The sequence below is a fragment of the Lonchura striata genome, chromosome 5 (genome assembly GCF_046129695.1).
Source record: "Lonchura striata isolate bLonStr1 chromosome 5, bLonStr1.mat, whole genome shotgun sequence".
Taxonomy (NCBI): domain Eukaryota; kingdom Metazoa; phylum Chordata; class Aves; order Passeriformes; family Estrildidae; genus Lonchura; species Lonchura striata.
This window is the reverse complement of record NC_134607.1, coordinates 11,849,574-11,877,516: the sequence shown is the minus strand read 5'-3', so window position 1 is coordinate 11,877,516 and position 27,943 is coordinate 11,849,574. Positions and strand designations below refer to the sequence as shown.

The window sequence follows — 27,943 nt, the reverse complement described above, 5'->3', positions numbered from 1 at the left end:
GTGTTTATTAGTTCTTATCTATGTTACCGTCTCACAAGCCATGAGTTCTACAGCACTTCACTCTAACACACTAAAAACATGGAGCTATATCTCTCTCTCTACAAGGCCTTTTAATCTCTAATTAAGAAATGACACAAATTATTTTTACTTTTAACCTAATAACTAACCACCTGTGGCCCACAATGTGGACTTTTTTATCTGATTACATTATACCACCCAAACCCATGGAGAAGAAGGTAAAGAGGGACTAAAAACCTCTCTCTTGCTTTATATTAATTACTGTGTTCTAAAACTTAAAGCTCTAAGTTTTCTACCATGTGATATTACACACTTCTATTCAAACTACACACCCATAATCTTAGTTTTATCATTCTATTTTGGAAGCCTTCTCCACAGCCTCAGGTCAAATGCAGTCAAATGTGACTGTTGGCGGGGGTCACAATAATTTTTCTTGTGTTTCTGCTTGGAATGATGATCATTTCATAAGCATGCATTTTGCTTTCAGGCCAAGAAATTATTTGGTAGGAATTTAATTTATAGTGTCTTAAATGCAGAGAGAAAAGCATATGTAATTTTCTTTTTGTGAAGTGTTTTTTTAAACAAAATTTATATTTTTAGGGGTTTTTTTACCTGATAAAGAAATACCTCCCAGGCAAGTTCCATGTTGAAAATGGAAACACTATAAAAACTTACCTTGTTTTCTCTCAGGACTGTAAGATTTTGCCACATTTGGTTTTGAACATACGTGATTGTCTACCTTTACTGATTCCAGGCAATGACAAGAGTGAAACTGGACTTCCTGGATCAGTTAGCAAAATTTTGGGAACTCCAAGGATCCAATTTAAAAATCCCTGTGGTTGAGAGAAAAATACTGGATCTGTATGGTCTGAGCAAGGTAAGTATTTGTAGACCTTAGGCAGACAGGGATTTTAGTTTTCATTCAAGCTCAAGAAGCCAAGCAAGAGGAATGACTTGTGTTACAGCACTAATCTTATTAACTCAGAGATTAAATAAGTGGGAAAAATTAAATGAAAAAAACATTTCTAATTTGAATATTTATGGCAGACCTCTCGCAGTGTAATTAAATTAGTTACCTTTGGTTGGATTGGTTGGGTTCCATACACCAGGTATTTATTAGCTTGTATAGCTTGAGTGTTCTGATTTCAGCTGGCCTCTTGATTTCTAGTTCTCCATTCTTACATGTGGTAGAGCTGCAGGAGTTTGAGGTGTTGTTTGGGAAGGCAGCAGTATGCTTGTGTTCATTTCAGCTCTGATCAACAATTCTGTAATGATTTATTGCAATTTCTCCTTCTTCTCTTCCAGTAGAGGTTTTTATAAACACGTGTCTCTGAAAATATATAATGTCAGCTCAAGGAATACTTATTTAATTTCCAAAACAGACTTGGCTTAAGGCTGGCTAGAAATGAATGTTTCCATAGTTATGTTTGGTGAACGCACCAAATTTCTTTCAAAGTTTATGCACAAGTCTCTGTTGGAATTTTGTTTTGCACTGGCAAAATGTATGTACCATTATAGACTTAGCTGCTAATAAATATAAATAGGTAGATTTCTTCTTGCAGGGAAAAGACCGAAGTTCTGGTAGTTCTAGTGCTTCTAGGTTAGTGCATCAGTTTCCATCCCCAATCAAGATTTATTTCTCTTAGGTAAGTAAAAATGTAAATGAGTATATTTTTGTTTTAAAGAAAGTCAAGTGTTTTGGAAAGTCTAGAGGGGCTAATAAAATGCAGAGAAAAGCTGATAAAATGTCTTCTAGTATTTTTTTTTTTCTTTTTGTGTCTATTGTGTCTATGGTGGGATATGCAGAATATCAGAGAGATACTGGAAAATATCTGGGTCATTGTAGTGAGCTGGAACATTTCAATTGGCTGTAGATTGGCAGCTCTGAGTTGATTTGGTTCATTACTGGCTTCTTTAGCTTCTTTAGATAATTTCAGAAAACAAGTTTTCCTGGAAATTTTAAAGATAAGTTGAAGTTTAGGACAGGTTTATTTTAAAAGGTTTCTCTAGAGCTTTTCTGTAAGTATGAATAAAAATAATTATCATTATTATTATTGTTTTATGTAAGTGTAATGCTGTGGGATTATGGGAGAAACCAGAATTAACAAATTTACTTATCACTATCACAGTTAGACTTCTCAGTTTACTTCAGCCTCACAAGCAAACCATAAGTTTAACTCCAGTAACAAATGTTTTTGCCTTGAGGTTTCTAACAGTATATGAAACACTGAGCTTGAAATTTAGTCTTCATGTGTAAAGAAATGCAATGCAAAAGTTTATATTCCTGTAAAAATGATACTAGTCTTACAAATAATATAAATGGAATTATAATCCATTTGTGTTTTAAGTTGCTTGGCAGTCAAACTGTAAAAGGAATGGAGGCAGTCGAAATGTGGCCTGTGTGTCGGAGGAAGCAACTCATATGCTGTTATACTGCTTGCAGGAAAATGGTTTTGTTTTTAATTGTATATACATATAGATGTAAGCAGTGATAGTTCTGTATGTGAATTACTGGTCTGAAACCAATTGAAGTCATGTGTAGTAACTGGACTGAGTTGGAAGGTAAATTGACTTTTCCCTCTTTATAGTAGTCTCTCTTCCAGGTTTTGTGAGAGTTCTGAGCTCCAACACTCCTTTCTGCCTGGGGTCTGTTAAAATGGGCTTTATTGCTGGCCAGACTTGTGTTTTACAACAGAGTACAAGTCTGGTGAGGGTTAACTTTTCAGTTTGCTCTTATGGTAGGTTTTGTATCTTTTCCAGCACATGATAACCTCAACTGTTGGACCCCTTCTGTTACAGATAGTATGCAATTTATGTTTGCTAGCAAATTAAAAATCACATTACATATATGAAGCAATAAGAATAAGTGCTTTGTTATTAAAGGATTAGTCTTTCAGGAAACAAAAGCTAATTTCAGGATTCTGTCACTTTTCATGGAACCTTTTAACATTTGGTTGGTTTAATTGATTCTTGCTTTACACAAGGTGGTGAGAGCAGCTCAAAACCCTTAACTTTTTATTTATTTCAGATTGTTGCCAACAAAGGAGGCTTTGAAGTAGTGACCAAAGAGAAGAAATGGTCTAAAGTGGCGAGTCGGCTTGGCTACCTGCCAGGGAAAGGCACGGGGTCATTGCTCAAGTCTCATTATGAGCGGATCCTGTATCCCTATGAGCTCTTCCAGTCCGGGGTCAGCCTCATGGTGAGATGCTCATCTTTCACGCTAGGAAGAGGGTACCCAAAAGGCACACAGGGTGTTGTGTTACTCTCTGTGAAACTGGGACATGGGGTCACTGCTGTTAGAAGCTCCAGCTGTGCCAACAAAGTTAGAACCACCCTTGTAGTTATCTGTGACAGAATAGTGCTGGAAGTTGTAACATGACCTTGTGTAGTTATTTTGTGGTATTTCTTTATAGGACTGAGGTCAACTGTGTTGGGAAGGAAAACAAGACAAAAGAAGATATGCTTAATTGGAAATGTTTATTTTTCTCTTGATAACTTGGTAGCAGGGATTCAGTTTTCTTATTTGAATGGTGAATGAATTAATTGGCCTATTTTCCAAATTGTGTGTGTAATGCTGTGTGACTTCACTCGTCATGTTTCTTAGCAAACAGAATGATTTACAGGCTCTGGAATCATTAGCACTGCCTGACCAACAGTCTCCTGTTCTCTGCTCCTCTAGGGCATCCAAAAGCCTAACTTAGATCTTAAGGAAAAAGTGGATGCTGAGGACCTCAGTTCAGATGCCCAAGCTTCCCCAAAGCAGGCTTCAAGGATGAATGTTATGTTGAAGAGAACCAGGCGTGTCAAATCCCAGGTATTCCTGCTGATTACCTCTTATTTCTCCCACCAGTGCAGTAGCTTTTGGCTGTAGGAACCTGCTCAGAAGCACTACCAGGAAGCAGTCTTCATTTAACTAAAATCCGGAGAAGTAACTCTCAGTTTGTAACTCTGAGATCTGGCTTGATACATCTTATGCACTGTTTGTGTCAAAACTTGTAAGAGTTGCTTTTTGTTTACTGACAAGTGGCCTAAGTACCTTGGTAATGATTGTATCTGTGAAAACAAGACAGAAGGCTTTTAGTGAGTTGATGTTAAAGCTTCTGCTTGTACAAAATTTTAGAACTTTTTAAAACCTTTTTAAAATATACCTCTTAATGACATAAATGCAAATACATGTAAGTAATGGTTAATTGTGGATTTGCATGTGGGACTAACTATCTCAAGCAGGGCAGGCAGTTCTTCTGAAGAACTGAAACAGATGTATGAGGAGATGATCAGGGACAGCTGGAACTATATAGGTGTTCTACAGTTTTTCTGCTGAAAAGCAGTTTCATTCCTTCTGAATTACTGGTGTTGTAGGAATTTCTGGTATTCTGGTAGGTGATATTGACTCCTGGGAAGTACCCTTGAGAAAATCTGAGTTCAGACTGAATCACCACCATTTAAAATTGCTGTCTTAAGAGAAAATAATTGTGGTCTGATGGCTCTGTTGCACTATTTAAATCAGGCCTTCCCCTTCTGACAGAGATACTCCTGCAGGCAACATCCTGAAGCTTTTCACATGAAGTCTGGTGGTTCCCTGCTGGCTCATCAGCAGAGCGTGGGTGAAAGCTGGATTTATATGCAACCAGCTTCCTACTTGCTTCATACTATTCTAGACATAGCTCCAGCACCACAAGTTTTTTTCAAATGCTCTTTAACTGCTTTTTTTTTTTCCACAATGCACCTCTCTTGTCACTGAGGTATTTGAGTATCCTTTGTAATTTTTCGCCTTCTTCTCTGATGACTTAGACTGAATTGTCTTTTTTAGTGTGTTTTCTCAGCTTGCTAAAGCTGACTTGAAATTATTTATCATAGCCATATAGCAGTGCATCACACAAGCAGTCCCAGCCTTCTTGATCTCTCAAAGTATTGGTAGTGAGCTATCCAGAAAATCTGAGAGTGCTGCAGGAACTTCAGCAGTCATTTGCTATGTGGAATTATTCCTTGGATTTGAATGAATCTTAAGGCAAAATGCCAGTATGTCCTTTTTCTTGCATATGGTGTAAAAGTGTTACTGTTTTATTAAGGTCCTGTGGGATCTTTTTTCCTGCTGATTTCAGTAGAATAGTGGTACTTGTCATTTCTCCATATTGGAAAGATGATTCTTTGGTGATCCTGACACTGTAAAGCTGTTTCACTTTGTTTGAAGTGCCTGCAATTCAGAAATAAGAGATAATTTTATTTAGATAATCTGAAAAAAATATATATATTTAAAGGCCTTTTATTAGGCTTGTAGCCAAGTTATCTTTTAAGCATTACAGTTATTAAAATGGCTGAATTGAGTTCTTGAATACAGGAAAAACTCATCCTACTTGCACAGACAAGAGAAATAGGTTTTGGCTGTGTTGGAAGCTGTGTATAATATCTTAACATCCCTGGAGTAGCATTTAGAGACAGATTTTTCCTCAGTAGTCAGAAATGGTAGGAGTGTAAATAAATTTCTGAGAACATGGAGACATTGTTCCAGATTCCAGTGCACTTTTTTTATTGTAGACAGGACTCTGTTTATTGTCTGAAATAAATACCTGGAATTGGACCTGAGGTTTTCTAAACAATCTTTAGAGAGCTGGTAATACACAAGTAGTGTAAAAAACTACTAAATAAATGTCATTCTGCTCTAGCTGAAACATCTGAATGATTTCTGTGTAGTGTGCCAAGTAGTCCAGTGCCTGGTTAGTGAGCGTGGATAATTCCACAGACCTGTGCAGATCCTTAGATCTTTTCCAAGTGCTAGAAGTAGTTTCCCAAGATCCTCTGCATCTTCTTGCAGATAACTTTACCTTAGAATGGGCAATTAATAAGAAAGTATAAATATAGTATCTAGAAATTACTGAAATAGAGAAACATCCTCAGCAGTAGAAGGGGGTGGGAGACTGAAAAAGGAAATTTCAGGATTTTTCGAGAATGTGAAAAATGAAAGGAAATAGGCAATGGCTGTCCTCCTCTGTGAAGTGTGGTTTGAGAATCTTTGGATACTATAATCAAATGCCAGTTGAAAACATTGTCTCTGAATGGGAAGGGAATAATTAGATGGTGAGCGATTATATTCAGAAAATAAACTTAATGCTTTATTCTCTCTTTTCTGTGAAGAAAGCTTTCACAAATGAAAGCTGGAGGCAGCTGAGTTCCTAAAGGCTTGTAAAGAAAATTACAACAAAAAGTATATTAATTCAAATTAGGAAAAGAGAATATCCTTAAGGAAAGCTTAAATTTAGGAGAATACTTTCTTAGAAAAGGGTAGTGGTATCTTCATCGATGATCTGTTAAGGTGTATTTTAACTGACAAGGGATTTCTCTAATGAGGCTATGTCATGGTGATTTCTGGTAAAGAATTGCAGTACTGGAACAAAAAGTGCTGTCTTCTCAAAGAATACTAAAATAATGTCCAGAGAATTTTATTAAAAACAATTCTAAGTAATACATCTGCTTTCAGGTTTCTTTATGATTACAGAATAACACAATAAAATAAGCTTCAGATTTTTTTGCTTGAAAGATTACTTCCCATGTCAATAACTGAAAAAAAATAGTGAAACAAAAGAACTCTGGGAGATGCTGACAAATGCCCCAGACTTGTAAATATTTTGGCTACAGGTTGTTACTGTTGTGTTCTTGTGCATTGGGGTGGAGGAGTGGGGTTGCAAATGTTTCAGAATTGATGAGGGATGAGACAAGAGAACAGTGAGTGACTCTAGTGTGACTGGGTTGTTTTATTAGGCTTGGCCCATACATAAGAAAAGCCCTTTGGTTGTACGTAAAAGTTGAGAAGGTAAGACACAGTCTGTATCCTTCAGGACAAAGAGGAGATAAGAACATAATCACAGTTTAATCAAGTTCGTTTCACTTGCATAGAGAAAATATTATGCAAAAGTGAGCTGGAGTTTTGTGTTGTTAACAGTGAGAGAATGGCAAGGAATGCATGATTGCTGCTGCTTCCATGCACTCACAGTTGTGAGTTTGGCTTTTTTTTTTACAGTCTTAAAGGACACAGCAGAAAAATGCTTAGTGGGGCTTCTGAATACTTTTGGTATTTACACCTTTATGTATCCATATCCAGTCAGTGTTTGTGAGGTTACATAGGAATCTGATTTTTAAAAACCATTCATCTTCCAATATGCAAACTGTTCTTTTTCAAAACTCTGTAGCTCTTTCCACCTGAGTATGAATGGATTTCTTCCACTAAGGTTTAGTGGATGAAAGTAAATCTGAGCCAAGGAGTTAGGAAAATATATTTAGGTAACGTATTTTTAAACTAAGCTGTAAAACCTTCTAGTTGTGTGTTAATGATTTGCTTCTATTAAATATGATAATAAAATCATTTTTCGTATCTCATTGAGAAAACTATCTTTGGTCACAATAGTAGGAGAAATTGAGAAAATTGTGTTGAATTGGTGTCTGTGCTGAAATATGTGAATTGATTCTGTCAGGCTCTATTAGTTGAGAGAATGGTTGAGCTGTTAATGAATTTCAAATGGGAAATGAGGGGCTAGGAAGTCTCTGGTGTATTTCCTTATGGCTTGTAAGCCAAAACATGAGGAATCGGTGAGGAAAAATTTGCACAGTTGCACAGTGGGCTTACAAAGTTGGCTACATATAAAGTGCTAATAAATTAATAGCAACATATAAATGTTCAAAATTAGAATATCAGCAGTAATTAGGTTGGAAATATGCCTGTTAGCATAATGTGTACCCAGTTCAGTGGGAACAGGGACTGTAAATATCACTGAAAATTCCATAGAGTAATAATGCATGGGAAACTATATCTTTAAATGTTTTCTGAAAGCAAGAAAAACAACTGATTAAGGCAGAATAATAATCTTCTATAATGTTTATTGCCAGTGTATTAGAACTTATGTTAAACACCATTTTAGAAGATATTTTTTGGGGTTTTTTTAATAATTGATTAAAGACTTTGAAGGCATGTCACCCCAAGGGACAGGCATGAGATGTCAGGCCATAGCTTTGAAAAATAACAGATGAAATATCATCAGGAAGCTAGCTGAAGAATAACTCCTTTAAAATTACATGCCCTTCAAAATTGATAGTCTTGATGAGATCTTTTAAGATCAATGAATTTCAGGAGGAAGTTTTTGAACAGTGAGAATTTAGTGGCCTTCTATACCACATCAGAGAGATTTTTCCAAGTATAAGGAGGCGGCATAAAGAAAAATGCCAAGGTAATTGTGTTGCAGATAAAAGCAGATTTTTTTTCTTGTTTTTCTTCTTTTTGTTAGTTTAGTGGCAGTGATGTGAGAAAATGAGGTAGGTCAGTAATGGGAAACAGGAAGAAGTTCATTAGAGCAGAACACTTCAGGAAACACCACTGCCAGGGGCTTGGAGCTGTCACCAAATGGGTCTTTTTACTTCTGATTTTGAGCTTGCAGCATGAGTAGCTGTGATCTGAATTGTACTCACAACATTTCATCATAAATAAACCCAGAAGCAGCCTAGCTTAAGGAAGTTGGTTGGAACTCGTTAGTGTCATGTGGATGTATCTACTCATGAAGCAGATAAGGAAATCCTGTTGAAACCACATTAAAATCCAGGCACTTTACTGAATCATAGTGATTTTAGAAAAAGTTGCTCTGGCAGTCTTGCTATTTTTTGCAAAATGTCAAACCTAGTTCCTTTATTTGGTGTAGCGGTCACTTCTTATAGTTGATTTGGAATATTACATGGGAAATAATTTGGAAATTTGGGACAAAAATTCTTTCTCTTACTCCATTTGCATATGTTCATTGCCTTTAGGAACAGAAAATTGTATCTTTTCAGGCTTGCTTCTTTTGATGAGCTCATATTCTGGGAGACTGGAATAGAAACAAATTGTGAAGAAACCTGGAGGGGAAATATTGGTGGTTTCTGCTGATGTGGTCTTGTATTTATTTTTAGGCAGAGGCAGGAGAAATGAGTAGAAACACCGAACTAAAGAAGCTGCAGATCTTTGGAGCTGGACCCAAGATGATGGGACTGGCATTGGGAGCAAAGGATAAAGAGGGTAATTAAATCTTGGGCTCTTAGCTTTCTGTGAGTTCTTTGCTTTCAGTGAGACTGTCAAATCTTCCTGAATGTCTCTAGAGACAGTATTAAGAAGAAGGCAAATCAAAACTGGAAAAAGAAAGCTAAGTATTCTAGGGTTTCATTCACAAGAGATTTACAGAGTGCTTCATATAACTTGGCAGAGTTTCAGCTCTTTATGTATTAGATAGTAATAATAACAATTAAGCAGCCTTTCCATGGAACTGAGTGACTGAAAGGGGAAGCAAGATTTAAAAGCACTGAAACTGATCCTGCCAGCAAAGTGCAAAACTCAGGTGTCTAATTCACTGTTTTTCATGAAGCCATTGGGATCACCTGTGAGGATAAGCAAAAGATGTTTTTCCTAATCGCTGTTGATTTTAGATTGACCAGATATAACATGCCATTTTTACTTTCTTTGGACTGCTAAGTAGTTTCTGATCTGAAAGGCAGGGTGCCAGGCTGGGTGTGTGGGGTGTTTTTACAAGTTAAGTCTGTCTTGATGTCATATTAATAGCATTTAACTTCATTTTACTTCAAGATGAGGTGACGCGAAGGCGCAAGGGAACCAGATCAGAAGCATTTGGAATGCAGATGAGGCAGCGCAAAGGAACTCTTTCTGTCAACTTTGTAAGTTTGATGCCTTTGCTGTGACTTCTGATAGAAAGGACTTGGTTGATTTACTAAGATTTTTCTTTTTCCTCTAAAAGAACCCCCACCCCTCCAAGCAGATGAATGAACGCATGCTGCAGCAGATGATAATATTGTGGGAAGAAAGAACAGTATTTTGAAAAACAATCTGTGCTCAAGGCTCTTGTTTTCATCTTTGGGGCAGAAAAGCGGTTTCAATGTGAAGCTTTTTGCTGATCATATGCTACATGCTTGAATTACTTCAGTAGTTCAGTTTGTGTTAGAGCTCCCCTTAGTAGAAGAATTACAATACTTTTTTTTTTTCCTTAGAAGAGATTCTAAAGCATGCTCCACTAGTTCAGGAGGTTGTTTTTAGCAATTCCACATCTTGTGTCTTCTCTGTGAATAGGAAAAATAAAACATTTAGTTCTCTGATGTTTGTCCATGGAAAAACAATGTACAGTTGTTCTTAATGCCTTTCATAGAATGTGACTTCCTACTTTTAAAGTGTCATAACTTAACGTGTGTGTGCAGCCATGAATGAAGAGCTGTGCTTTTATTATATGAAGAATTAGACTCTTCACTTAAAATTCAGCTGTTCCTTTTTTTTTTTCCTTGTAAATTATTTTTTTTCCTCTAGTGGATTCTCTTAGCCTGAGAACACTTACAAAAGCCTATCTTAAATTTCAACCATGGAAGACCAAGGCAACCTAAAAACTCTAGTAATCACATTTTTGTATGGGGTGGAAAAAGTGGGAGAATTTGGATATTTAAAAACAAGATCACTGTGCCATTGTCAGTCACTTAGGAGTTGTATGATTTGAATTTTTTCAGTTGTGCTAGTACTTCTGAGTATATGGTTTTCCTAGGCCATGTAAATTTGATAATTTTAACTATGCATTCATTTTAAAATATTTTGTCTAGTCTTTTGGGTTTTTTATGGATTGCTATTATTTACTTACTCTTTTCATTTAACCTGTATTTAAAAGAAAAAATGAAAATGCTGCTACAATAGAACTGTTGTTTTGAAACTGTATTGCTGTAACTCTAATCTTTTGAAATTCTGTGACTTAGTACTATTTGGTTCCACACTTTTTTTAATACTTGGATAAGGAAAGCAGTCCTAAATGCTGGTGCATTTACCTCATATAACACTGGGCTGAAAAATACTTTGGTGTAGTTTTGTGTGTATTACTTCATCATTTATTTCTCTTTTTTTTAAAGTGCAAACTATGAAATTGATTTCATTTGGTGAATTGTTGCAGTAAGGTAGAAAAATAATAAAGGCTTCATAAAATCAAGCCTGCTTTCCTGGAATCGGTGTTTGACCTTGTCAGAGCTAGCATTTTGCAAGTTCCTATGTGAGAGCAATTCTGTTGTGAGGAGTTTGTTAACATAATAGTCTGTTCCTGGGTAAAAAACAACCTGCTCCTACAAAACTGTTTTTGCACCGTTAGATAGAAAAATGAAAATTATCTTTCACAAACAACTATTCCTGCATGTAGACACGGGGTGTTTGAGTGACCAATCAATACAGAATAACAACTTGCTACTAAGCAATAAACGTAATTGGCAAGAATACTACTAAACAATTGGAGTCCCACATGAGGTCTGTAAAAATGTATAAAAACAAGTTATGTGAATAAATAATGGCCTTTTTCCACCATGAAGAAAATGGAGTCCCATGTAATTTACTCCCATAGTGAATCACCAACTGGGAGATAAAATATATCTTTTTATCCCCTCCTCTCTCCTTGATGCATATAATTATATATCATCATAGTCTTACATTGGTTTATTACATGGTTAGCAGGTTTTTTCTGGTTATTGCATAATCACTGGTCTGCTTGCTGTGAATATCTATTTCAATGCAGTTTTTGTATTTTCCACATCATCACGTATGCTAACATAGAGGTTGCATATGTTAATTGGAATTCAGAGAGAAGGTATTAGCAGTGAGAGGTAGCTAGTGAGAACCACAGAAAACTTAGGATTGCCATTTTTATGCATTGCTAAGTTTTGGGAAGAGAATATGAAAGTGCTTGCTGAGGTACCCTCCCTCCCTTCTATGTACTTGCAACAAAAGCAGCTGGTTTGATGCATTAGACAGAGATAATGTTCCATGAGAGTGAGTGCATGGATTTTTTTTTTTTTTTTAAGGGGAAAATGATACGCCTCTGAGTAGAGCTGCATTATTTTTTAAATAGTTTCTTAAGAAACCTGAGCAGTCTCCTTAAGAAGTATATTACTGCATAGCTAAGAGATTGCATACTTAACTGTATGCACTGTTACTTAACTGTAGGCCTCTGTAACTGGAGATGGGTTTGTGTTTCTTTAATCCACCTGATCCTAATCAGCTGAAATGCACATGTTTTTGTGACATGTTGATTAAATTGACAGACCCCACCAAATACAGCCCCACCTCTTCTGGTGTTATTTTGAGCTGTGTGAAGGAAATACAGACAGCCTGAATTGTCACAGGCTGGTGGGAGTAGTAGCAGAATTTGGAGTAGGGTGTCATTAATGAAGTTCATGCTGTTAGTAAAAATAAATACAAAAGGTAATTTTTTAGCAAAGATTATGCAATAACAAGGGTTATTTTCATTTAAATTGTTACAGTTCTTCAGTGTTATATTAAATATCTCTATTAATTAAAGTTCTTTGCACTCTACAGGAAGCTAGAACAAAGAAAATTTGAAAACTCTTCATACGGTTTTCTCTTGCCCCAGAGAATGTCTCCCAGTTGAGAGACTATCTTGAACAACTTCCAAAAACTGTTTTCTGTTGTATTTGGATTAATATTTCTTTCTTACCATTCAGAGTTTTTATTCTTTGCTTTGGAAAAAATGAGAAAGAAGTTGTTACTTTTACATATGGTTTCCTTTGCTTCCTCATGAATTTTTAGATCAAAATCTGTAGATTTGTGGATTTTATAATCGCATTTTCGTTGCAAGGATACCACTGTACTGTTGCAAGTGATGATGTGTGTATTTCTGAAATACCTTTTTGAGATTTTCTATAGCCATACAGTCTTTGTAGAGATATAGTTGAAATTGTTTTCCACAATAAGAGGGCTGAAGAGAGGGATTTCTAAAAACTGTAACTTAATCTTTTGCCTTAGAATAACATGAGTGAGCTGCTGCTTGAGTTAGATAACAAAGTTAGTTCAACTGAACCTGGACAGTTATTTTGCAGAACCCAAGTCCTCCTGCCCCCACATAGTGCTGTTTTGGGAATGAAACAGAAACTATCATGACCAATACTTCTCAAAAACCAGGGTTGATGCTCATATATTTGACTTCAGGATATCATCCTTTGTTCCTTAGTTTAAGTAACGCAGGCTCTGGATGAGGAACTGCTTGTAACTTTTTTATTTTTTTTTTCCCCTCCCACAGGTTGATCTCTATGTTTGCTTATTTTGTGGTAGAGGAAATAACGAGGATAAACTGCTACTGTGTGATGGATGTGATGACAGCTATCACACTTTCTGCTTGATTCCTCCTCTTCCTGACGTACCCAAGGGTGACTGGAGGTGTCCAAAGTGCGTTGCTGAGGTATAGTTCAAGAACTACTGGAGCTTTGTATGTGTACTTGTGTACCTGGAAAGATCAGAAGAAGAGCAATTCAGCAGTCCATCCATGTAGAATGCATGATTTGTTTTAGAATATTGCCAAGATGAGCCTTGAATTTTGGCTGATGAGCCATAAGAAGAGAGAAACATTCCTTCTAAAGCTTGGGCATAACCTTTATTTTTGATGTGGCTGTGTGACAGGTAAAAATTTGACCATGGTATATTAAGAGCTGAAACTCAATTTTATAATCTGGTAGTGTGGAATTAGGTGTGAGAACTAGCGTTATAATGGATGTTTCCACATAATGATGACACAATTTGTAAACTATGGAGTAAATAAGGTATGACATTTAGGCATAACAGGGAGCTTTGATTATTGGAAAGACATTATGGCGTTGTTCAGAATGGCCTGTAGCAGAAAGTGAAAAAACTAATTTAAAGTTTTGTTGTAGCTATTTTAGATTTGGTTTTGTCTAAAAATGAATCTGCTCAGGCTCTGGAAGTGGAAGCCAGTTGAATTTCATTACTCAAAAAAGAAGAGCAGTTCTAAGAGATGATTGATCAACAGATAGCAAGCACCACTTGATTGGTTTGGTATTTGTCTTAAGGAAACAAATTTTGCACGCTCAGAAAGTTGGTAGATGTAGGATTCAGAGGAAGAGGCTTACTGTTATGACTCTGTAATTACAAGGCTGGCTTTCACTCTTGAGGCTGTGTTTCCAAAAGGAGGAGTTGTGCACACGTTTATAGGCCCACTTCCTCCCCATGCCCTTCTGCAGTGTTGGCTGCTGCTGGTTCCTTTATGGTGGTGTTCGGAGAGTTGTGCAGCCACATGGGCTGGATCAGCTCACTGCTCTAACCCTTCACTGAGAGATGAGGCTGTCAGATGAACTCGGGCAAATGCTGCTTAAAGAAAGGTGGAAATTCATAGCTACAGGCAAGGGAAGAGATGAAACGTTCTCTTTGGGCTGTTGCTCGGAGAGTGGATTAACCAACTTTATTTTCTCTTAAGACAGAGCAATAAAGAAGTATTAGCAAACTGCAGCAATCTAATATGGAGTTAACTTAGAGACTATAGTAGTAAATAGAGTGGCTGCCAACAGTTCAAGACTGTGGAAACTCAAGAAATTTCATTATTGATAGTAAAACCAGGAATAGATTGTTATCAAAGAAAAAAATGCAGGCAGGAACAAACCCAGGAAAGATGTCAAGTAATTTTTTACTAGCAAATGATAGAGAAAATATTTTAAAAGTTTTGGAAAGGCATTGAAAGTAAGAGTTAGGAGAAAACACATTACTATAATGTGTACTGGAGAGTAAGCAAGTAACAGCAAAAGATGCTTGAAGTATTCACTAGTACTTTTTGACTTAGTTTTTACTTCAGATGTTAATTGTGTACAGATCCTTACTGCAATTTTACAGCAGGGTACTGGAACAGAAGCTGGGAAGAATAGGGTAAGGGCTTTTTATATGTATTTAGGTCAACATTGTTTTACAGTGTTCACAGATGTTGTAGACTCCCTGTTGAAGGCTCCATTTAAGAGTGTCCCAGATTGCAAGACAAGATGTATTACATTTTCCACTCTGTATGGCAGTTATCTTCTGTTAAGTAGGCAGTTTTCCTTATCTCTTTCACAACCAATTCTCCCTCTGGGGAGACATCTGCTGTTAATGGCCTATTGAATGTCACTGCTTGACTTGACAGCGTCCTATTGTGAGATGCTCTGCCTAGAGGGAGGAGCCAAGCATTCCTAACTGGGTGTAATCTGGGTTTTTAGGACTTCAGACTCAGTTTTTCTGCTGGATTTCCAGGAGGACTCCAGGAAGTCCTCCAGGAAATCCAGGAAGATTCCAATTTGGATGGCTACCAACACCCTGACCAAAAAGGGTGTCAGGTTGTATTCTGACTCTGTCAGTAGCTTTTCTTTTGTATTATTGGATGTATTTTATTTTCTTTTTCACTTTTTCCTAATAAATTGTATTTTTGACTTTGAGTCTCTCACTGATTTTGTTTTCAAATCAGAACAAAGAACCACTTTGATACATAGTGGGAATAGTCTAAGGATAGTTCCTCTTGAAAAAAAAAAAATACAACTACTGATGAATTCCTTTCCAGTCCTGTTTCTTTGACTGAAAAACTGACTATTTGATAGTTTTACATCATCTTTGTGTTCCAATGTGTCAGTTCCAAAGGAGCTGAGAAGAGCACATTAAAAATGAGTGGGGAGAGGAGCTGAAATGTGCACCAATATTTTTTTCATTTTCAGGATGAATAGGGATAGAGCAGACAAAAACGTGGAGATTTTCTGTCAGATGGGCCATGTCTGTTGGCTGCGTAGCCCTGTTCTAATTTTCTTTTTTCTCTTCCCTATTATATATTTTCATGGTGTCAAATCTGTTGATGATTTGCTGACTTGATAAGGCTGAAACACTTGGGGGGTTTGTTCCTGTGTAGTTATTTTGCAGGTGCTTGAATCCAGTGTGTCTACAGAAATGTCCTGTGGCTGTCTAAGCATCTTGTGCACAGTCTTGCTTTGTGGCTAGCAGCAGTAGCTGAAGAAATGTAGCCATGGACAGGAAAGCAGAAGTGTGGAGGCCTGGGGTTACAGTGTTAGATTAGCTTCTGTGCCATTAATTCTGGTCTGTTTCCGTTGTGGTATGACAGCCTTGGCTGGAAAAGTCTCAAAACTGGTAGCTTATTTTGCTGGCTAACGACTCAGATGGACACTAGGGCTTCTTGCTAAAAATGTAACTGTGTCAGAGTCTGCTGCAGGGAACAAAATTTCTATGTTCTGTCTCCTAGGAATGCAACAAACCCCGAGAAGCCTTTGGATTTGAACAAGCTGTCAGGGAATATACTCTCCAGAGTTTTGGTGAAATGGCTGATAACTTCAAGTCTGATTATTTCAACATGCCGGTCCATGTGAGTTTTCAGCTTTTGGTGGGATTTCTTGTAAGGGAAAAAGAGAAGAGGTTTCAGCTGGTCTTGGATTTTTGCTAAGACATCTTAGCCTTGTTTAAAGAGGCACTATAAGCTTCAAATATGTAAACAAATTATTTAGCTAGCTGACATCTGGTCTCATTTTAACTTCATTTCACCCTTTCCCCAAAATGAGCAGACAGCTTTATTGCTTGTTAGAGTTTACTCTCCTGGGTGCACTCTAGTTAATGTTCTTGCCCTTTTTGATAAATTGGACTAAGTATCTTGCTCATTTGGCATAGGGGCCCTTTCCCTGCCCTCTCTATGCCTTTTGTCTTGGTGTAGTTTGTCCAGAGGATAAATCTTTTTTTTCCTTCCTCTTAAGGTATTTTCTTGTAGGCAAGTCAATAGACTAAATCTGTCTGATAATCACAGTGTTTTTGGGTTTTTTGATTTTTTTTGTTACGCATCACAGCAGCATTTTTCAAACTAGAATTTCTGCTTTGGCACAGTTCCACTGTCCTGTGGACTGCATGCAGCACCAAGGTCTTCTTCCTCTCATGGTTCTTTGGTAATTTATGGACATTCTTGTTAAAGCTTCTTCCTTTTAAGGACTTCAATTTATGAGACAACTTTGGGACATGGAACAAAGCTTATTTTAAGAATAAGCTTCATAAATGAATATATCTAAGAGTAATGATGAGCTATATGAAGATCAAACTCCTGAACACAGTTTTATATCTGAATTTCCTTACTGTTGTTCAGAAATCCTGGTAATTATCCTCTGAAGTAGTTTGGAATTTGCATGCTTTATTTGCATGGTTTGTTCTCTTTGCTGCTTTATTTCTACTGTCTGTCTCCTCTTCCCCCTGTGTTTTGCTGTATGAATGGTGATTCCATCTTCTTTTGTTTATCCCTTCTATCTGAAACATTCCAGCCACTATCGAAGAATACAGACCAAAACTATGACTTTGAAGAGATGGAGGGGAGAGGGGGAGTGACCTTGGTGTATGAAAATTCATGGGGAGTTAATAATGATTTATTGGTTGAATGATAATTTTTGTTATCTGCACATACCATAACCTCTCTTCTGCTTTCAGATGGTTCCCACTGAGCTGGTAGAAAAAGAATTCTGGCGATTAGTGAGCAGCATAGAAGAAGATGTTATTGTGGAATATGGGGCCGATATCTCATCGAAGGACTTTGGGAGTGGCTTCCCAGTGAAGGATGGCCGACGAAAGCTGATGCCAGAGGAGGAAGTGAGGAACAGGATATGCAAACTGACCCCATTCTTTGCTTTGCAGAAATCAGTGTGGATTTTCTCATGAAGAAATTTTTTCAGGCTTTTGCACGTACTTAGTGTTCCTTTCGAGCAGGGCATTAATCTGATATTTGAGGTTGAGGTTGTTTTACAGATCTGGTTGCTGATAAGCAAGGTCTGTTTCATGATTTAAGTCACACCTGTTTTCTATCACTTAATCGTAGCAGACAGAGATGTACAAGTTGTTGCAGTTTGTCTGAGTATGAGGAGACTCTTCAATAATTTTTCTTTCTTGTTCCAAACCTTTTCGTTATAGAGTTAGGTACAGAAACATAATTCTGTCCTCCTTAGGAAACAGTGTGTGAATTAATGGGTTAGACAAACTAAATTGATTTAGCTTGCTTCTCTGTGCATACTGTAATAATGTAGATGTAGGTACAGTGTTCAATTATAAAAAAATTTATAAAGAATTTGGTAAGTGGTACCACATCTGGGAAGATGGTACCACATCTGAAAAGTGTATTACCTATTTTCCCTCAGACCTTACTGTAGAAAAGCAATTTTCTTGCTGCTTGTATGCTTAAATTCAGACATAGTAAAGGTGTGGTTTCCTGATTACACAGCCCAAAATCTATTTATACTGCTCACTGGAAGAGGTAATCCTGTTCACTGGCATCTCCCATCTCTTCCTGCACCTTCCTGTGTGTACCTTTGTTGGCTATGCTGTGAATGTGTAGCTGCTTAGCGAGTCAGCACTGCTAATTCTATTTGTATGAAGATAGTCACTTAAAAAAAATCTCAGCCAGATCATTTAAGTCTTCTGACTCACTGCAATGTCTTTGTAGTGTCAGAGCAAAGGAAACAGCAACAATATTTCGCTCAGCTGAGGGTCTGACCAGTCCTTTCAGCAGCTGTAGGTTATATCTAAAATTCCAATCAATCCATGCTTACAGCATTTGTAAAAGTGGAAAGTAGATTAATGCTAAAGCAGAGTAAGTGGGCTGTCTGGATTATAGTTTTTTTAACAAATCGTGTGTATTTGAAAGTAAAGGTGAGAGTGGAAAACAGGTGATGGTGTCCTCTCAAAAATGAGTGTGGAGGAATTTCTTCCCTTGAGAAAATTTTCTAAAATAATCTATACAGTACATCAACATAAAGTGCAGCATGGTAAAATGGGTGTGTAAAAAAAGCTGAAATAGTATAATGAGATTCACTGTATTGTTTACAATTTTAAAATTGTCTTATATTACTGAAGACTTCTATTTTAAGTTCTGCTGGCGTTGCTGGTATTTTATTCCACCAGAAAAGCATGAAACCTGCAGTCTTGTGATGGGGAAAAAATTAAAACCTAAGTGTATAAGCCTTGATCCAAAGAAGATGGGCTATATTGAAACACTAGGACTGTTACTAAAATCTTAGTGTGATTATTTGATGACTGCAGTATTTAAGTAATTATTTCTGGGTTTGATGTTTGTTTCCTGCATTGTTGCAGGAAATATCCTGTTATCTACTGTAGAAATGGATAGGCTGATGTTTTTATTTGTACTTTGCTTTTCTGGACTTGGTGTCCTTATGTTCTTCTGATTTGTTTAAATTTTATTATTTTGGTAGGATTATGCTCTCTCTGGTTGGAACTTGAACAACATGCCCATTCTCGAGCAGTCAGTCCTTGCTCATATCAATGCAGACATCTCTGGAATGAAGGTGCCCTGGCTGTATGTAGGGATGTGCTTCTCCTCCTTTTGCTGGCATATTGAAGACCACTGGAGCTATTCGATCAACTACCTGCATTGGTATGGGCTATCCTTTGTGCATCTACCTTATTGCCCTGTTGGCTTTAGGAACTTTGTAGTTCTACTTCAAAGTGCCTCTGCATGCTGAGGACATTTGCAAATGAAAAGCTGAATGTGCAGAGCAGTCTGTGTTCTTAGCTGTGGCTGATTGAAAGTGAATACAGATGCTTTTTAAAGCATTGTAGTGGTTCAAGGCAAAGCATTCAATTAAGGCAAACCCAGGACAAGCATATTAGTGCCTTTCATGAACTGATGAAATATTCTTATGTGGCCAACATTCCAGTGTCACCAGACAATTGTGCTTTACAGGATCCTATCTCTTTTAAGAAAGTTTTTTTGTTCAGAACAGAGTTAAGAGTTCACTGGTTCCTTCCTTTATGATTTTAAGTTGGGGTGTCTGTGTGCTAGAAGTGGAATCTACTGTCTTAGGGCTTCTAAAGGCATCAGAGTTGACTGTTCAGCAGAAGATCTGTGTATACACAGAAATACTCCTAAAGAGAAATTTGGAAGTAATTTTGCCTTTTGGAGCAGTCCTGAAAGTGTTGAGATGTTCAGCTTTTTTGTCTGAATAGAAGTGTCGTGACAGATTAACTATGGGAATTGCAGTCTTCCCAGTTCTCAGTGAGTGGGGCAGGGAGGGAGCTGTGGGAGACTTTAGAAAGGTTGCTGGACATCTGGGAGAGATGACTTGATGGCCTTCAAACCACAAGTGCACATCTTTGAAGAAGCATGTTCGCTAGCAGTGTCGGATGGGTACGCTTGGGAAGACATTACTGTTACTCGCAGCCTGGCCGGCCGGGTCCGTGCCCGCTGCAGCATTGCCGGGTGCTGCCAGCAGGGGGCACCGCAGCCCGCCGGGAATGCTGCTCCCGGCTCCGGCCTCTGGGATAATGCATGTCCATAGGGCTGTGTCACCTGTCAGGCCTTTCAGCAGATTCCTGCTTGTACTTAGTAAAAGAGATTTTAAAAATAAATCTCAGCGCTGGACATGCGAGGTCATGGCAGTTCGTTTTGGTTAAGAAATGACTGGAATAGTGCTTGATTAATTATTTAGTTAGTTTTGGTCCTGTTAATCTTTTTGTTCCCTTGTACTTAACTAATCCATGTTATTTGGCATTTTTCATCTTAATGGTCCAGTAGATTTCAGGTTTTTAGTAATTAGTTAGGAATATTAGAGAGATTGCATGTATTTTACTCCACTGGCTGGTATACTGTTCTGTTGGTTTTAGGAATATGACTACTCCAAGCCTAATTGAATGGAAGAGTACCATGATCTTTCTTAGACTGTAGGTGTGACAGCCAAGGTTTTGTTTATTAAACCTAATTCCTTCTTCCCGAGGGAAAATAATTGCCCATTTTAACCTTTTGGGGAGCATGGTAAGTGACAATTATCTTCCATGTTAAGCTTGTCAAGGCAAATCTGCTGCCAAGTAGATTTGTGTTGGAGTGTAACTGATTTATCAGAGTAATGCATCCTGAAGAAGATGCTTAAAGACATTCTTTTAATCTTGGTGTGAAATGGCTCATGAGGACAGTGCTGCTGGCTGTGAGGTGTGCTTTACAGCTGGGTGGCACCATCAATTCCCTCTCACTTGTGTTCAGTCCTGTGCTTGTGTTCCGGTAGGGGAGAGCCGAAGACATGGTATGGTGTGCCCTCTCATGCAGCAGAGCAGCTGGAAGATGTGATGAAGGAATTGGCTCCTGAGCTGTTTGAATCCCAGCCTGATCTCCTGCATCAGCTGGTCACTATTATGAACCCCAATGTGCTGATGGAACATGGTGTACCAGTAAGTAGCACAAGAGCATTTTTTACATAAGTGCTTCTGTGTGCTCTCTTTTTTCATTCTCTGCCAGATTTGTATAACAATGGTTTGGCATAACTCTGAAGAATTGTTACGGTAGGCATTTGCATATTCATTACTTATAGGGTGTTTTTTAAAGCTGTTTTCTAGACTCTTCCCTAGATTAACCAGGAAATTTAAATTATCTCATAACAGATGTGAGTGTGCCAAGCTTCCTACATAAAATACCTTCCAGAACAAGCATATGCTGTGTATTACAGTTAATTTTTAATACAAAAATCCCCTCCCTTGTGTAAGAGCAAGTTTGTCTGAAATGGCTTTAAAAGCTTTTGACAGTAAAATACTTGTTGTACATTCAGTAGAATTCTCAGCATTACAAAATGCTTTTTTGACCAAACATAATTGACTGCAGACCTCTAAGCAGCAGTCACTATCATTTGCTTTTGTCTTAGGATAAATTGCTTCCTTGGCAAGTACCCCAACAAAGCAAACCATAAACTTTTTTCCAGAAGCTTTTGCACTTTGTGGTACAATGGATTAAATGATGATAGAGAAACATCCCTTTTGGGATTCATAAAGACAATTTTCAACTGTTGGCTTATATATTCAGTTCTTTTAAATTGAGTATTGATGTTAAGAAGGCAAAAACAATCCTTACCACTATTGGGATAGCTGTGTTGCCTGTGGTGATCTATGGGTGCAGAAAATGGTGCTCAGACCTCTTGTACTTTTGTGTCTTAAGCTGTTGCATGTTATGTATTATTTCTTTCCTTTATCCTCCCTTTTTTAGGTTTTCAGGACAAATCAGTGTGCTGGCGAGTTTGTTGTGACCTTTCCTCGTGCCTATCACTCTGGATTTAACCAGGGATATAACTTTGCTGAAGCTGTGAACTTCTGCACTGCTGACTGGGTCTGTTCTTTCGTATATATTTGATATGTGACTTCTGCAAGTGGTGTGTTAGTAACTTAATTACCTGAGCACTCTTTTCAGTTAAATAGTGTATTTTATGTTTATAGTTCTTGGGACAGCAGTTAGAAACTGAGGGAAGTTTCATTACACAAATTCTAATTTTAGGCAACTTCAGACTGAAACTTTGGACATGTGTTCTTCCTTTTTAGTCCTTCCACTGGTTAACCAAAAAGTGGCATCTCACAGTACCTTTAGCTACTATTTCTGTGATGCCACTTTCTGAATTTGATACAGGTCTGTCTTGAAGTACTTTTGTCATTTGAATGTTTGAGATAGGCTTATAGCAGTGTTTGCTCCTTCTTTGTGCCAGCTCACAGTGCCTTTTAATCATATTAGTGCTGTTCTAATAGCTGTACCACACAGCTCATGTGGATTGTTTGGGAAATTGTCAAACGAGTGTTCTGTTACTGTCCAGGGTTTACAGTTGGAAGTTATGATCTCATCTCTAGTTTGTCTGTCTCCAGCTTTGTTTTTTAAACTACAAATGGAAATTGTAGCTCTTTTTCAGAGACTTTTATTCTTTTATCAGAAAAATTGTCTGCAGGACTGGCAGTGTGTCAGGGCTCTTTTTTTTCCCTCCAGCACTCATGATGTAATATGAGTGCAGCCTCTGTGAAAAACTGTTTAACTTGCACCAGCCATGTGAAATTTCCTTTGCTTACATAAAATGTAACCAGAAATATGTACAGCAAATTCATTTAGCATCTTTTTGCTTTAAAAGGCACAAAATGAGTGATACCAGTTTTGTTTAACTGTCGAAATCTTCAGGTTGAATGTCTATGTCCAAGCATAGTAATATCCAGAGGGGAATGTATTCACCTTAGCATAGACCAGATGACTTCTCTTTGGTGCCAATTTCTTGCCACTGGAAGTAAAAAAAGCTTAGGACAACTCTTAAACTTTTGTCTCTGTTAGGTGCATAAGATTATGAAAGATGCCCCTCCCCAGCATCATCTGTGACATGATTTAAGGTTGTTACGATTTTGTCCTCATCTGTGACATGATTTATGGTTGTTACAATTTTCTCTGTCCCATCAAATATAACTCTTAGTCTGTCTCTTCCTGGTTTTTGTCGAAGGTAGGAAAATGGGAGCTGAGAGATGATTTTTTTTCCCTGAATGTGATGATGTGGTTTCTGCAGCTCCCCATTGGACGTCAGTGTGTGAGTCACTACCGAAGGCTGGGACGTCATTGTGTTTTCTCCCACGAAGAGCTGATCTTCAAGATGGCTGCAGATCCAGAGTGCCTGGATGTCGGGCTGGCTGCCATGGTCTGCAAGGAGATGACTCTATTGATAGAGGAAGAGACACGGCTGAGGGAGTCCGTTGTACAGATGGTGAGTAATAAATGCTTGCAAAAGAACTTCCTGCTTCCCTCTCCCCCTGCTTGCATTAGAATTTTTGAGCAAGTGGCTAATTCTTCTTGTCAGGGAGTGTTGATGTCTGAAGAAGAGGTGTTTGAGCTGGTTCCAGATGATGAACGTCAGTGCACAGCTTGCAGAACCACATGCTTCTTGTCAGCTCTTACATGTTCCTGTAATCCTGAGCGTCTGGTGTGCTTATACCATCCTTCTGATTTATGTCCCTGTCCCATGCAGAAGAAGTGTCTAAGGTACACAGGTTTTTTTTGTCACTACTTTTCTTCCATGTCTAATAGTTTGCTGTAGCCCAGTGGCCAAATACATTTGGCCACTTTTTTCCTCCTTCATTTAGGGAGTATTTTTATCCTCCTTCTTTCTTGGTTCCTAGGCAAATAGGTGTTGTACATGTTCTGTTTTTCTGGCCTTGCTGTAGCTGGAAAAACTCAGTACTATCAATATCCTGACTTTCAAGTGGGCATTAATACTTCTGTCTTTTTTTCCCATACCTTCAGGTACCGCTATCCACTAGAAGACCTTCCTTCTTTGTTGTATGGAGTGAAAGTTAGAGCGCAGTCTTATGACACTTGGGTCAGTAGAGTTACAGAGGCGCTGTCTGCCAATCTCAACCACAAGAAAGGTCAGACTTCTGTCATTCTGAATAGGATGTCCTGAAACTCCTACATGTGTTCTGTGCTCTTACTAGCATTGTGCATTTCAAATTGAGCTATGCTGTTGGAACCTTGATTGAAGGTCGTTGAAGCAATCTAAAATCTCTCTCTTTTTTGCATACAAATTTATTTATGTGCTCTTATTACAGATGTGATTGAACTGCGAGTAATGTTGGAGGATGCTGAAGACAGGAAATACCCGGAGAATGATCTTTTCCGCAGGCTCCGAGATGCTGTGAAAGAAGCAGAGACCTGTGCTTCAGTAGCACAGCTGCTTCTGAGCAAAAAGCAAAAACACAGGTAGGGCAGGCAGTTTTCAGTACTTTCCATCTGCCTCTGTTATTTCATTGGACTTGGAAGAATTAAAAACTGTGAGGTCTTGCTGTGTAAAAGCTTCTTTCAGTGTTTCCTTTCCTTAGCGCTGTGACCCATTGAGAGGTAGAGGGGTGGAGGCAGATACAGTGACACAAAGGGCCCGAAGGTGGACTTAGTTGGAATATTATAAACATTCTGCTTTCATCTTACTTGTGTACTGAAATGTGAAATCCTTTAGAGAAGTTGTGTTTGATTGCTGATGACGTATTTTGCTGAATGTGTGGAAGAGTTGTAGGGAGAAACAGCTGGAGGTAGAAATGTAATGAAAGTATGTTTTGACTGTGGGTGTTTGTGACGAAAGGGTCTGAGGGAGCACAGCAGCACAGAGAGCAAAAACCCTCCATAGTTTGAGCCAATCTGGTACTTTTTGGGAAGGACCGTGGGAGGCAGTGATGTGTGGCTGAAAAGTAATGGCCTGCCTCATTGACTTGGGGCAGTATAACTCCCTTGGTTCTCTGTGTTGCCTGCCTTGCCTGTGGCTGCTTCAGTATTACTCTGTCTTCAGGCCCTGCTTCAGCAGGCTGATGGATGTGTTCCTTGTTCTGTTCTCATGAACTTTCAGGAGCATGTTCTTCCTTCTATCCTGTATGTGTTGTGCACTGAATAAGTCCCATAGAAAATAGCTCAATGAGGTGACTGTAATTCTTGTGGCAGCAGTTGTACAGTAAATTATGTAGCTTGCAGTTCCTCTGTTGAAGATAAGATTGGGTTTTTAGTTGGTTGTATTTCTTGCCTGTGTGGTTTCTATGCATTACTTAAGACATTCTGGGAGAGTAAAAAGTCAGTACCTTGTTAATTATAATGCCCAACTTTGCTACAGAGAACATAATACATGTATCATAATTGCTTGAATTTAAACACTAAAATGTTAGTTGCACCACCGATCCAAGTGTAACAATCTGTTCTAGCTGGAAAACTGTTAGACAACAAAGAAGCATTTTTTCTGTATTTGGAGGCCAAAGAAGGCTCTCCTGATTGTTTTTTATTGCTTGTAGAACCCTACTGCCACAGAAGTATTACTCATGTAGAACTCTGATCCAGGTGAGGGAAACAGCATGATAGGGGTTGCATTGCCTTGTTCTAGTGAAGTATAATTATATTGATAGCTCCCAGGTGTTCCTGGTCTGGTGCTGCATCTTCCTCTTCCTCCTGCTGTTGGAGTATGACAGCCCTCTCTCAACAGTCCTGCAGTTGCTGAGATACGTATATCTCTCATTAAATATATGTAAGAAGATAACTGTTCAGTTAGTTATTTGGTGGGTTTCCAAAGCTCCCCAAGAAAGACAAGAGGGTAGAAGGATTTGGCAACTTTCAGTGTCATGTCTGATCTAAAGATAAAATAATTTTATGAGGCAAAAAAGGACTTGTATATACATTTGAGGGCTGTTGTATGCTAACTAAAAATATTTTACAAAATTAAGGTTAGAAGAAGATCTTGAAACTTCTTTGAACATAGCTAGGCAGTGTAATTATAAAGGTCATGTTCAGCTGCTTCTGTAACATTTATGTTTATTTATGTTTTTGTAACATGCTTAACACCTGGAGAAGGAACACATTTACAGAAAAGATAAGGTTATTAAAAAATCAAATTAAAAACAAGTTCTCAAACAGAGCAATTTGGCAGGCATCAATGCAGCAGTAAGCTCATGGTCAAATGTAGCAGAAGAAAATCTGTGCCTTATCCATCTCTTTTTGAATAAACCCCAAAAATGGATAATGTGTAGCTGTGAAGTTCTGTCCAATATTCTAATCCTAGATCTTTACCTTCTCCTGAAGTTGTGAGTTTCCATAGGCAGGGATAATTGTGCCTTTTTGTGCAGCCTCATGCTGTGGCAGTCTGTGGTTGGACTAAGGCCAGAATGCCACTGTGACACTGCTGAGTGTCCCCTCACTCAGTTTTGTCCCTTGGAGCCCTCTACCCCTTTGCCCTCACTTTTTGAGGGGGCTTTTGGGGGCACAGCAGGTCTGCTGCAGCCACTGCTTCTCATCACTGTCTGTTGGAGCAAATCAAAGTCTGCAGGATTCTTTATTCCCCATCTGAAGTTTAGCTGGTGTGTAATTATATTTGATCATTAATCTAAATTTTGTGTTTACAACTTTATGTAAGTCCGTAGCATAAGATAGAATTTTTTTCTTTACTATTTATGTAGAATTAAAATGTAGATTCGTTAGCAGGGAATAGCTCTTCAGTATTTGAAATCTGTTGTACTTGGGAAATTGTGCCTGCCAGTGATCTGTACAAGTATTTTTGCAGTGTGTCACTTTTAGGTCTCCATTCCATGGGCTTGTTACACTTGCTTTGAGTGATATTTAATAGAATATTAAGTTCTTTGCAGAACTTGTCCCACTGAATATCAGTCCTCTGTTGCAAGGTCAGTTTCAGCAGTTCTCCAGCTACAAGAGAGAAAGCACTTGATAATAAGACTTGTGTTCAGGGCTTGTTGCTGTTGTATATCTCAGGCTTCTTGTCAGTGCCTGGCAGGGCGGACAATTCCTGAGCTGCCTAAAGCAGACTTTATGGGGCTGTATTCTTCTATTTGTAACAAACTCCATTTGAAATTCACATAGACAATTATGCCTCTGAAGGGTAGGGTAAATGATCTTGAAGGTGCTTAGGGGAATTGTATTAGATTTTGTTTTCAGGATTTTGGAATGCTTGTTCAGTTTGAGTTACATATTTCTTTTTGAGTTCTTAGGTGATTAAATGCTTTTGGTAACTTCTCAGTAATCATGATAATTTTCTGTCACTGTGAATAAATCCAAGGATCATCATCTTATCTCTCACCTAATATTTAATTATGCTCATTTGTACAGCAGAGTGAGCCAGGACAGTGGAAGGACACGGACCAAGCTGACTATGGAGGAGCTTAAAGCATTTGTGCACCAGCTGTTCAGCTTGCCATGTGTTATCAGCCAGGCCCGACAAGTAAAGGTAAGATTGCATTTGCTCCTCTGATAATGCTGTGCCTTTTAGTTTGTTCCGGTCTTGTGGTAGTATGTTTTTTTAAACAGGTAATTTTGCGTGGTGTAGAGGATGAAAAGCTTCTGATGTAAAACATATGTGCACTTTTTCCTGGTGCCTGGTACAACAGGCATTGTCAGATGTGGTGGTGCAGCTAAACAAAGATAAAAGATTCCTTTCCCCTGCCATTGTCCAGACAGCCCAGTTCTAAATCTCTCAGCCAGTTACTCTTATTCCATCATCATTAATGCTCTCTGTAGAGTTTAAGGTTCTGGTTAAATCCTCTCCTTTATATGCTTTATATGCTTTTGTAGAAACCTCTGAGGGTTACACTGGTGTGCTTTTTCAGGGTAGCAGGAAAGCAGTGCCACATTGTCAGTTATTCCATAAATACATCTCAGTCTTGCTTTCCAGGCTACAGCCTTCTTAATCTGTATGCATGGCCTGCATTTCTTGCCCTTCATATATATCTTTGCACCTGTCTCTGAATGAATCTAGACTAATAAGTAATCCAGATCATACTGATTCCCCTGGCTGCTATTACCATTTGTCATTCTGG

General features: G+C 38.2%; 1 protein-coding gene across 2 annotated transcripts in view; it reads left to right on the top strand.

Annotated features, from left to right (window-relative positions):
- KDM5A (lysine demethylase 5A) overlaps window positions 1-27,943 on the top strand; it is a 50,009-nt gene that overhangs the window by 2,911 nt on the left and 19,155 nt on the right. Inside the window, exons 3-18 of one of the 2 annotated variants that reach the window (XM_021535070.2) lie at window positions 773-895; window positions 3,047-3,217; window positions 3,698-3,832; window positions 8,947-9,052; window positions 9,614-9,702; window positions 13,098-13,256; window positions 16,077-16,196; window positions 17,294-17,452; window positions 19,066-19,247; window positions 20,872-21,034; window positions 21,840-21,959; window positions 23,161-23,355; window positions 23,449-23,630; window positions 23,892-24,016; window positions 24,197-24,347; window positions 27,237-27,354. In XM_021535070.2, coding sequence (XP_021390745.2) covers window positions 773-895; window positions 3,047-3,217; window positions 3,698-3,832; window positions 8,947-9,052; window positions 9,614-9,702; window positions 13,098-13,256; window positions 16,077-16,196; window positions 17,294-17,452; window positions 19,066-19,247; window positions 20,872-21,034; window positions 21,840-21,959; window positions 23,161-23,355; window positions 23,449-23,630; window positions 23,892-24,016; window positions 24,197-24,347; window positions 27,237-27,354 — 2,298 coding nt within the window. Of the gene's footprint in view, window positions 1-708; window positions 896-3,046; window positions 3,218-3,697; window positions 3,833-8,946; window positions 9,053-9,613; window positions 9,703-13,097; window positions 13,257-16,076; window positions 16,197-17,293; window positions 17,453-19,065; window positions 19,248-20,871; window positions 21,035-21,839; window positions 21,960-23,160; window positions 23,356-23,448; window positions 23,631-23,891; window positions 24,017-24,196; window positions 24,348-27,236; window positions 27,355-27,943 lie in introns of both variants that reach the window. The other variant, XM_021535071.3, reaches the window with a different exon arrangement.